An 11,592-nucleotide genomic window follows, 5' to 3' on the forward strand; every position below is an offset into this window, starting at 1 on the left:
GATTATTTATTAGTAGCCAGCGAGAAGGTATCTTTTTTGAAATGGCGGATTATAAACTCAGGTCAAAACACTGGAAGTAACGTGCCTTAGGGGGTGTGGCTACAAGATAGAGTTGCCAATTGGAAAACATTCTTTGCGTGCATGTTATAGAATTGTATATCACATTTATAATGATAATAGTGATAGGAAATTGTCTACTCTAGGGACGGCGTGGGGCAGTGGGAGAGTGGCCGTGCGCAACCCGAGGGTCCCTGGTTCAATTCCCACCTAGTACCAACCTCCTCACGTCCGTTGTGTCCTGAGCAAGACACTTCACCCTTGCTCCTGATGGGTGCTGGTTAGCGCCTTGCATGGCAGCTCCCTCCATCAGTGTGTGAATGTGTGTGTGAATGGGTAAATGTGGAAGTAGTGTCAAAGCGCTTTGAGTACCTTGAAGGTAGAAAAGCGCTATACAAGTACAACCCATTCATTATTTATTTATTATATATATGTATATATATATATATTAGGGATTCACCGAAATGAAAATTTGTGGCCGAAGCCGAATAAAATTTAAACGCTTGGCTGAAGGCCGAATACCGAATAATGAATGCAGTTTTTCAAAAAAAAATTAAATATTGCATAAATAGCCTAGAATAAATATTTAGACATGTTTTTCAAATAAAGTAATTTTTTATTGAGTATTGACAGTTTTTTAATATTCCAGTAGCCTTTGCTTTTCAAAAAAAGCACAGTTTTTCATTTATATTAGGCCTTCACACAAAACATGCATTCCAAAAAAATAAATAAAGTGCATTAAAGTGGATAAACCCACAACAAATGAATTATTGTCCTTTTGGCAAAAGTCTGCTTAGCCACAGTAGATATGCTAATAATGTAAACAGAAGGCTCAAGTAAATCTCAATAAGTGTGTGCTTGTAACCTCATACACTTATACAGGTACACAACATTGTAACCTCATACACTTATACAGGTACACAACATTGTAACCTCATACACTTATACAGGTACACAACATTGTAACCTCATACACTTATACAGGTACACAACATTGTAACCTCATACACTTATACAGGTACACAACATTGTAACCTCATACACTTATACAGGTACACAACATTGTAACCTCATACACTTATACAGGTACACAACATTGTAACCTCATACACTTATACAGGTACACAACATTGTAACCTCATACACTTATACAGGTACACAACATTGTAACCTCATACACTTATACAGGTACACAACATTGTAACCTCATACACTTATACAGGTACACAACATTGTAACCTCATACACTTATACAGGTACACAACATTGTAACCTCATACACTTATACAGGTACACAACATTGTAACCTCATACGCTTATACAGGTACACAACATTGTAACCTCATACGCTTATACAGGTACACAACATTGTAACCTCATACACTTATACAGGTACACAACATTGTAACCTCATACACTTATACAGGTACACAACATTGTAACCTCATACACTTATACAGGTACACAACATTGTAACCTCATACACTTATACAGGTACACAACATTGTAACCTCATACACTTATACAAGTACACAACATTGTAACCTCATACACTTATACAGGTACACAACATTGTAACCTCATACACTTATACAGGTACACAACATTGTAACCTCATACACTTATACAGGTACACAACATTGTAACCTCATACACTTATACAGGTACACAACATTGTAACCTCATACACTTATACAGGTACACAACATTGTAACCTCATACACTTATACAGGTACACAACATTGTAACCTCATACACTTATACAAGTACACAACATTGTAACCTCATACACTTATACAGGTACACAACATTGTAACCTCATACACTTATACAGGTACACAACATTGTAACCTCATACACTTATACAGGTACACAACATTGTAACCTCATACACTTATACAGGTACACAACATTGTAACCTCATACACTTATACAGGTACACAACATTGTAACCTCATACACTTATACAGGTACACAACATTGTAACCTCATACACTTATACAGGTACACAACATTGTAACCTCATACACTTATACAGGTACACAACATTGTAACCTCATACACTTATACAGGTACACAACATTGTAACCTCATACACTTATACAGGTACACAACATTGTAACCTCATACACTTATACAGGTACACAACATATCCCAACGTCACTGCACGTTGGTTGATTGCGTCACCGCCTCAAAAAATTGCGTCACACGCCACTATTCGGCCTTGTTTTTAACTCATTCCACCGAAGGCCGAATGTGGCTTTTTTTGCCATATTCGGTTACCGATTAATCGGTGCATCCCTAATACATCTGCGCTGCTGATCCGCCTCCGCTTGGGATGGTTTCCTGCTGGCTCCGCTGTGAACGGGACTCTCGCTGCTGTGTTGGATCCGCTTTGGACTGGACTCTTGCGACTGTGTTGGATCCGTTATGGATTGAACTTTCACAGTATCATGTTAGACCCGCTCCACATCCATTGCTTTCCTCCTCTCCAAGGTTCTCATAGTCATCATTGTCACCGACGTCCCACTGGGTGTGAGTTTTCCTTGCCCTTATGTGGGCCTACCGAGGATGTCGTGGTGGTTTGTGCAGCCCTTTGAGACACTAGTGATTTAGGGCTATATAAGTAAATATTGATTGATATATATATATATATATATATATATATCTCATTCATCCTCCACTGTTGCCATTTCTAATATAAAGTAGTGTAAAGTTCTTACTTATATCTGTCAGTAAACTCGCCATGAAAGCACTAAAACATACCGGTGTAGTGAGTTGACATTATTCACCCAAGGAACTTTACTTATTAGAGTTCTGGTTGGACGGTTTTTCACAGGAAGTGTTTACATTTAGAAAAAAAATCATAATATGACACATTTTAATGTGTCCTATAATCCGGTGCACTTTATATATGAAAAAAATATATTTAAAAAAATAGACCATTCATCGGCGGTGCGCCCTATGGTCCGGAAAGTACGCTACATATGCCATCCATCCATCCATCCATCATCTTCCGCTTATGCGAGGTCGGGTCGCGGGGGCAACAGCCTAAGCAGGGAAACCCAGACTTCCCTCTCCCCAGCCACTTCGTCTAGCTCTTCCTGGGGGATCTCGAGGCGTTCCCAGGCCAGCCAGGAGACATAATCTTCCCAACGTGTCCTGGGTCTTCCCCGTGGCTTCCTACCGGTTGGACGTGCCCTAAACACCTCCCTAGGGAGGCGTTCGGGTGGCATCCTGACCAGATGCCCGAACCACCTCATCTGGCTCCTCTCCATGTGGAGGAGCAGCGGCTTTACTTTGAGTTCCTCCCGGATGGCAGAGCTTCTCACCCTATCTCTAAGGGAGAGACCCAAACTCATTTGGGCCGCTTGTACCCGTGATCTTATCCTTTCGGTCATGACCCAAAGCTCATGACCATAGGTGAGGATGGGAACGTAGATCGACCGGTAAATTGAGAGCTTTGCCTTCCGGCTCAGCTCCTTCTTCACCACAACGGATCGGTACAACGTCCGCATTACTGAAGACGCCGCACCGATCCGCCTGTCGATCTCACCATCCACTCTTCCCCCACTCGTGAACAAGACTCCTAGGTACTTGAACTCCTCCACTTGGGGCAGGGTCTCCTCCCCAACCCGGAGATGGCACTCCACCCTTTTCCGGTCGCTTCACACTCGCTACATATGCTTTTTCTGTCAAAATGGTGAGAAGATATGAAGTACTTGATGTACACATATCCTTTCCAGGTGTTTGCAGGCTGGATAAAATGATGTCACGGGCCTTGAGTTTTTGACACCTGTGATTCATAGTACCCTCCTTATTCCAGGGTCGTGTCCTCCACCCTGAGCAGCATCGAGTAGTGAGTGTGAGAGAGTGTGCACGCTCTCAGGGCTTCCCCGACACGTATCGCTTCTTTGGCAACGTCCTGGACAAACACAGACAGGTGAGGAGAGACCACACTCCTCACTAAGAAGGAACTTCTAGGCTTTTCCATTTATTTAAAAGGAAAATGTAATATCTTTTGTACGCCAGGTGGGCAACGCCGTGCCGCCTCCCCTCTCTCGAGCCATCGGACTGGAGATCAAGAAGTGTGTGGTTGAAAGGATGAAGGAAAAACAAACAGCAGGTAAACAATGTGTCTTGATCAGTAATGTATGCTGTCCTTTATCAGTAATGTACAGTACAGGCCAATATTTAATATAGAAATAACATTAATATATAAATAATATACAATACAGGCCAAAATATTAGACACACCTTCTCCTTTAATCTTTATTTCCAGGACTATTTACATTGTAGATAGTCACATTAAAACTATGACTGAACATGTGGAGTTATGTACTTAACCAAAAAAGGAGAAATAACTGAAAACATGTTTTATATTCTAGTTTCTTCAAAATAGACACCCTGTGCTCTGATTACTGCTTTGCACACTCTTGGCATTCTCTCCATGAGCTTCAAGAGGTAGACGCCTGAAATGTTTTTTCACTTCACAGGTGTGCCTCATCAGGGTTGATTAGTGGAATGTCTTGCTTTATCTATGGGGTCGGGACTACCAGATAATGCAACAAAATTGAGTTCTTATCTGTACTGTAAAATTCAAATGTGAATGACAAAAAAAGGAAGTGTAATTTTAATCAGTTGTGTTGTGAAAGAGAAAGTGTGTCCAAACTTTTGGCCGCAACTGTATCCACATGTTGTGTATCGACCTGTTACGCCAAGTTGCGTATTGACATTTTGTGTATCGACATGTTACAACATGTTGTGTATCGACGTGTTACGACATGTTATGTATCGACATGTTACGACATGTTGTGTATCAACATGTTACGACATGTTGTGTATCGGCATGTTACGACATGTTGTGTATCGGCATGTTACGACATGTTGTGTATCGACATGTTACGACATGTTGTGTATCGACGTGTTACGACATGTTGTGTATCGACGTGTTACGACATGTGTATCGAAGTGTTACGACATGTTGTGTATCGACGTGTTACGACATGTTGTGTATCGACGTGTTACGACATGTGTATCGACGTGTTACGACATGTTGTGTATCAACGTGTTACGACATGTTGTGTATCGACATGTTGTGTATCGACATGTTGTGTATCGACATGTTGTGTATCGGCATGTTACGACATGTTGTGTATCGACATGTTACGACAGGTTGTGCATCGACATGTTACGACATGTTGTGCATCGACATGTTACGACATGTTTGGCATCGACATGTTACGACATGTTTGGCATCGACATGTTACGACATGTTTGGCATCGACATGTTACGACATGTTTGGCATCGACATGTTTCGCATCGACATGTTACATGTTTCGCATCGACATGTTACATGTTTCGCATCGACATGTTACATGTTTCGCATCGACATGTTACGACATGTTTCGCATCGACCTGTTACGACAGATTGTGCATCGACATGTTGTGTATCGACCTGTTACGACATGTTTCGTATCGGCCTGTTACGCCATGTTGCGTATTGACATGTTGTTTATCGACATGTTACGACATGTTGTGTATCGACATTTTGTGTATCGACATGTTACGACATGTTTCGCATCGACCTGTTACGACATGTTGCGTATCGACCTGTTACGACATGTTGCGTATCGACCTGTTACGACATGTTGCGTATCGACATGTTACGACATGTTGTGTATCGACATGTTACGACATGTTGTGTATCGACATGTTACGACATGTTGTGTATCGACATGTTACGACATGTTGTGCATCGACATGTTACGACATGTTGTGCATCGACATGTTACGACATGTTGTGCATCGACATGTTACGACATGTTGTGCATCGACATGTTACGACATGTTGTGCATCGACATGTTACGACATGTTGTGCATCGACATGTTACGACATGTTGTGCATCGACATGTTACGACATGTTGTGCATCGACATGTTACGACATGTTGTGCATCGACATGTTGTGCATCGACATGTTACGACTCGACATGTTGTGCATCGACATGTTACGACATGTTTCGCATCGACATGTTATGACATGTTTCGCATCGACATGTTACGACATGTTTCGCATCGACATGTTACGACATGTTTCGCATCGACATGTTACGACATGTTTCGCATCGACATGTTACGACATGTTGTGCATCGACATGTTACGACATGTTGTGCATCGACATGTTACGACATGTTGTGCATCGACATGTTACGACATGTTGTGCATCGACATGTTACGACATGTTGTGCATCGACATGTTACGACACGTTGTGCATCGACATGTTACGACACGTTGTGCATCGACATGTTACGACACGTTGTGCATCGACATGTTACGACATGTTTCGCATCGACATGTTACGACATGTTTCGCATCGACATGTTACGACATGTTTCGCATCGACATGTTACGACATGTTTCGCATCGACATGTTACGACATGTTTCGCATCGACATGTTACGACATGTTTCGCATCGACATGTTACGACATGTTTCGCATCGACATGTTACGACATGTTTCGCATCGGCATGTTACGACATGTTTCGCATCGGCATGTTACGACATGTTGTGTATTGACATGTTGTGTATCGACATGTTATGACATGTTGTGTATCGACACGTTGTGTATCGACATGTTACGACATGTTTATCGACCTGTTACGACATGTTGTGTATTGACATGTTGTGTATCGACCTGTTACGACATGTTGTGTATCGACATGTTACGACGTGTATCGACCTGTTACGACACGTTGTGTATCGACCTGTTACGACACGTTGTGTATCGACATGTGTATCGACCTGTTACGACATGTTGTGTATTGACATGGTGCGTATCGACCTGTTACGACATGTTGTGTATCGACATGTTGCGTATCGACCTGTTACGACATGTTGCATATTGACCTGTTGTGACATGTGTATCCACATGTGTATTGACATGTTACAACATGTTGCGTATCGTAATGCCGTAACCGGTCGATATGCAACATGTCGTAACAGGTCGATACGCAACATGTTTTAACCTGTCTATACACATGTGGATGCACATGTCGATACGCAACATGTCGTAACAGGTTGATACGCAACATGTTGATACGCAACATGTCGTAACAAGTCGATACGCAACATGTAACAGGTCTATACGAAACATGTTGTAACATGTCGATACACAACATGTGGATACGAAACATGTTGTAACATGTCGATACACAACATGTTGTAATATGTTGATACGCAACATGTCGTAACAGGTCGATACGCAACATGTTGTAACATGTCGATACACAACATGTGGATACGCATGTTACGACATGTTGCGTATCGACGTGTTGCATATCCACATGTTACGACAGAGGAGCTAGTTAACTTAGAGTAGTGTATGTGTCTTTAAGAGAAATGCAAGTATTTGCTGTGTGAAGTCATACTTAATATACAATACAACCACCTCTCCTTTACATCACAACTCATAGACAATACATGCTCTTGTTCACATCCGTCATTTGTTAAAAAACAACATGATTTTACCACACACACACCTCACAGTTTACAACAAAAATGTTCTGGTGCATAAATATAATACACAATAGTTGACATGTCAAACATAGTTTCCACCTCAGTGACCGTGTGAGCAGCTTTGATTGCTCCAAAGCCACTTTTTAACTTCAATTGTGACTGAAGAGTCATCTGTTAGACTTTTCATGTTTGTTGTGAGGTTGTTCCATTCCTTCATCGCTTTATATAAAATAGGCTGATTGTGCAAAAGAGGTTTTACATCTGGTTACACTACACCGCCCCCTGGTGGAGGCTCGTGTGTTTCTAGTGTCACAGCAGATATAAACTGGACAAAGTGCTTAAGTGGCGCTGGTGCAGTGTTATTTAGGCTTTGATGGGCCATTCGTGTTGATGCTGATCTTTGAATGGAAAATAAAATAACTTTGAGAGAGGGGGGGAGAAATACAAAACATAGAGTAACTTGTAAAAATGTATTTTATTTATCCAGTTAACATCAAATGAACGTCAGTATTTACTAACTTCTGCTGTCCTTCTCCAGACAACATCAAGCAGGAGAAGATGGAAGTGTCAGACTGACTTGTCTTCGATTTATTCTCATCTCTTTTTTTTTTACTTTTCAATGTGCTTTTAATCTTGTTAAATTGTACGTAGTTTTATATGTAATATTTCAAATAAAGCTCTTATGAAATGGACTCGCTTGCTTGTACGACTGCAATGACATCACAGCGAGTTAAATAATCATGAATTGATTAACGTGGACTTAAACAAGTTGAAAAACGTATTCGGGTGTTACCGTTTAGTGGTCAATTGTACGGAATACGCACTGAACTGTGCAATCTACTAATAAAAGTTCCAATCAATTAATCTGCTAACAACCAGAAATCTTCATCCTAATTAAAGATTAGATTAGATTAGATAGTACTTTATTCATTCCGTCAGGAGAGTTCCTTCAGGAAAATTACAATTTTCAGCACAATCCCATTCAAGATCAGACAAACATTACAGGGAGACAGAACAGGATCGCTGACGGGTCTGCCGGCTTCCAGCGCCCCTTACAAAAAAAGATGAGATACAGGTAAACAAGGGGAGGGGGGGGGAATAGAAGATTAAAATGAAATAAATAAAAAAATCGGTCTTAGCCTGGGCCTTGGAGAGGGGGTGCAGACTGAGGCCAAGGGGGAAAAAAATAAAATAAATAAATAAAAAAAAGGTTAAAGTATTTTTTTTTATGTACTTTCCCTAAATATGTAAAAGTATGCATATTCTCTTCACGTTATATCATGCAAGGAGCTGTTGTTTTTAGATTATTTGTTTTATCCAATCAGAATTCAGCTAGTTTATGTTGCCATGCGGTACCAAATCTGCCTTCAGAATCAACAACATGAGTGATAGACAGTTGCGACAGCCAATCAGATCACACGTTGTCATTAAGGCCTCCGAGCAGATATACATAGTGAGGTAGTAATAGTAGTAAATTATATTTATATAGCGCTTTTCTCTAGTGACAAAGCGCTTTTACATAGTGAAACCCAATATCTAAGTTACATTTAAAGCAGTGTGGGTGGCACTGGGAGCAGGTGGGTAAAGTGTCTTGCCCAAAGACACAACGGCAGTGACTAGGATGGCGGAAGCGGGAATCAAACCTGGAACCCTCAGGTTATGAGCTAGCAACCTTTTTTCAGTGATGTTTTTTTTTAATTCAAGTACCCCCTAATCAGAGCAAAGCATTTTTGGTTGGAAAAAAAGAGATAAAGAAGTAAAATACAGCATTATGTCATCAGTTTCTGATTTATTAATTTGTATAACAGTGCAAAATATTGCTCTTTTGTAGTGGTCTTTCTTGAACTATTTGGGGAAAAAATATATAAAAACAACTAAAAACGTGTAGAAAATAAACAAGTGTTTCAATTATAAATAAAGATGTAAATAAAGAAGTAATCATCAACTTAAAGTGCCCTCTTTGGGGATTGTAATAGAGATCCATCTGGATTCATCAACTTATTTCTAAACATTTCTTCACAAAAGAAATCTTTAACATCAATATTTATGGAACATGTCCACAAAAAATCTAGCTGTCAACACTGAATGTTGCATTTTTTTTACAATTTATGAACTTACATTCATATTTTGTTGGAGTATTATTCAATAAATATATTTATAAAGGATTTTTGAATTGTTGCTATTTTTAGAATTTTAAAAAAAAATCTCACCTCCAAGTACCCCCATTTGAGAACCACTGCGCTTAGGTAACATAAGAACTCCATTACCCAGCATGCCACAGTAGTGAAGAGCATGCGCAGTAGCCACGTTTAGACGCCGGCGGCGGCGGGATTTTTTTAATGAGCACCTGTGGCGTAAACTTTTAAAAGTCTGCCAACACGCCTCGTCTAAGTCTTTTATGATTTAGACGAGACAACACATGACCTTTTTCAAGAAGGAGATTGAAGGAAAAACTACATCTTGTGAGACCATGTCGGACAACACCGGAAACTCGCTCAGCTGTCGATGAAATGTGAGTTCAGATATTCTGTTTGTTTTTTTCTATTTTAATTTTAACAGCACCACATAAGTTCTTTTTTAATGGGCCAGAAAATAACCGGTTTTTGTACACTGTTGTGATTTAATGGCCAATAGTGTGTAAATGTGTTCATGTATAGCAGGGGTGTCAAACTCAAATACAGCGTGGGACAAAATTTCAAACGGGCCGCGGGCCAAGGTTGAACAAATTAACCTTTTAATAGGGATCCAAACAAGTTTTGCATTGAATATTGAACAAGCAGGGCTTATATAACTTTATAGTGACAAGCAAAATCGAGTTTCAAGTCATCCATCCATCCATTTTCTACCGCTTGTCCCTTCTGGGGTCGCTGGAGCCAAACTCAGCTGCATTCGGGCCATCAAAGATAAACAACATTCACACAAAATTGCTAGGAAGCAACTGAGAGACTTATTGAAAAATAAAACAATATTGTAACAGGCTCTCATGTCTGAAGAACCCCCAGGAGGTTCTTCAGACCACCAAGCACCGACATGAGAGCCTGTTTCAGGGTTACAATATTGTTTTATTTTTCAATAAGTCTCTCAGTTGCTTCCAAGCAATTGTCTTTTCCTCTTTCATTCTCGCTCGCAGCTCTGGCTCCAGCCCCAACCCCGTCTCTCCTCCTGGCTGCTGCTTATAACAGAGCGACAGGTGATTCGATAACAAGACAAAGGTGGGCCATCTACGCACCTGTCGCTGATTTCGAAGCCGATCCTGGCAACACCCCGCTTCGCTGCAGGCCCGCGGGCCACGCCCCCTCCACAGTTAGCTTCAGAATAACATTATTACAAAGAATAAGAGACCTATTATACTCTAGAAATGTTGGTCTTACTTAAAAATGCACACATTTAGTTGTTCAGTGTTGAAAAATGGTTTATATGTCTCTTTCGGAAATACATTTTAAAATATTTGGATTCTTGGCTCTCTCAGCCAAAAAGGTTCCCGACCCCTGTATTAGGCTGTTCTAGTTTTTTGTTGTTATTTTAATTTTTTTAATACACTGTAGCACTTTGAGGTTGTTTGCTCAATGTAAAGTGCTTTTTACAAATAAAATCTATTATTATTATGCTGTCCCCCGCTGTGCTCTGCATATTGGGATCATGACAAACCATCCTCTACAAAGCAATGAACTACCTGCTGCCACCTAGTGGCATGGAGTATTACACGGTCACCCAACCGAGCTCCATACAGCACAGGCATTAGACATCCATCCATCCATTTTCTACCGCTTATTCCCTTTCGGGGTCCCGGGGGGCGCTGGCGCCTATCTCAGCATTAGACAACTGCGAATTATTTGCAGATTACAATTATTGATTTGCAAAGATTTATTGGACCACCAAGGTGAAGTTGCATAATTTCCTGTGGCACACAGTGGTTGAAAAACACTGATTTAAAGGATTGACAGACCACCCCCACTAAGGACTGTTTTCTCTGCTGGACCCTGGAAAAAGGTTCTGTAACAGCTTCTTCCCTC

At 40.6% G+C, this 11,592-nt stretch overlaps 1 protein-coding gene across 2 annotated transcripts in view; it reads left to right on the plus strand.

Moving 5' to 3' along the window:
- dnmt1 (DNA (cytosine-5-)-methyltransferase 1) overlaps positions 1–8,271 on the plus strand; it is a 69,276-nt gene extending 61,005 nt beyond the window's left edge. For both annotated transcript variants that reach the window (XM_061905209.1, XM_061905211.1), the window contains 3 exons: positions 3,884–4,000; positions 4,090–4,183; positions 8,118–8,271. In XM_061905209.1, the coding sequence (XP_061761193.1) occupies positions 3,884–4,000; positions 4,090–4,183; positions 8,118–8,155 (249 nt within the window). In that variant the 3' untranslated portion in view covers positions 8,156–8,271. The remainder of the gene's footprint in view (positions 1–3,883; positions 4,001–4,089; positions 4,184–8,117) is intronic.
- The last annotated feature ends 3,321 nt before the right edge of the window (positions 8,272–11,592 follow it).

This window comes from Nerophis ophidion, linkage group LG07 (assembly GCF_033978795.1).
Source record: "Nerophis ophidion isolate RoL-2023_Sa linkage group LG07, RoL_Noph_v1.0, whole genome shotgun sequence".
NCBI lineage: Eukaryota > Metazoa > Chordata > Actinopteri > Syngnathiformes > Syngnathidae > Nerophis > Nerophis ophidion.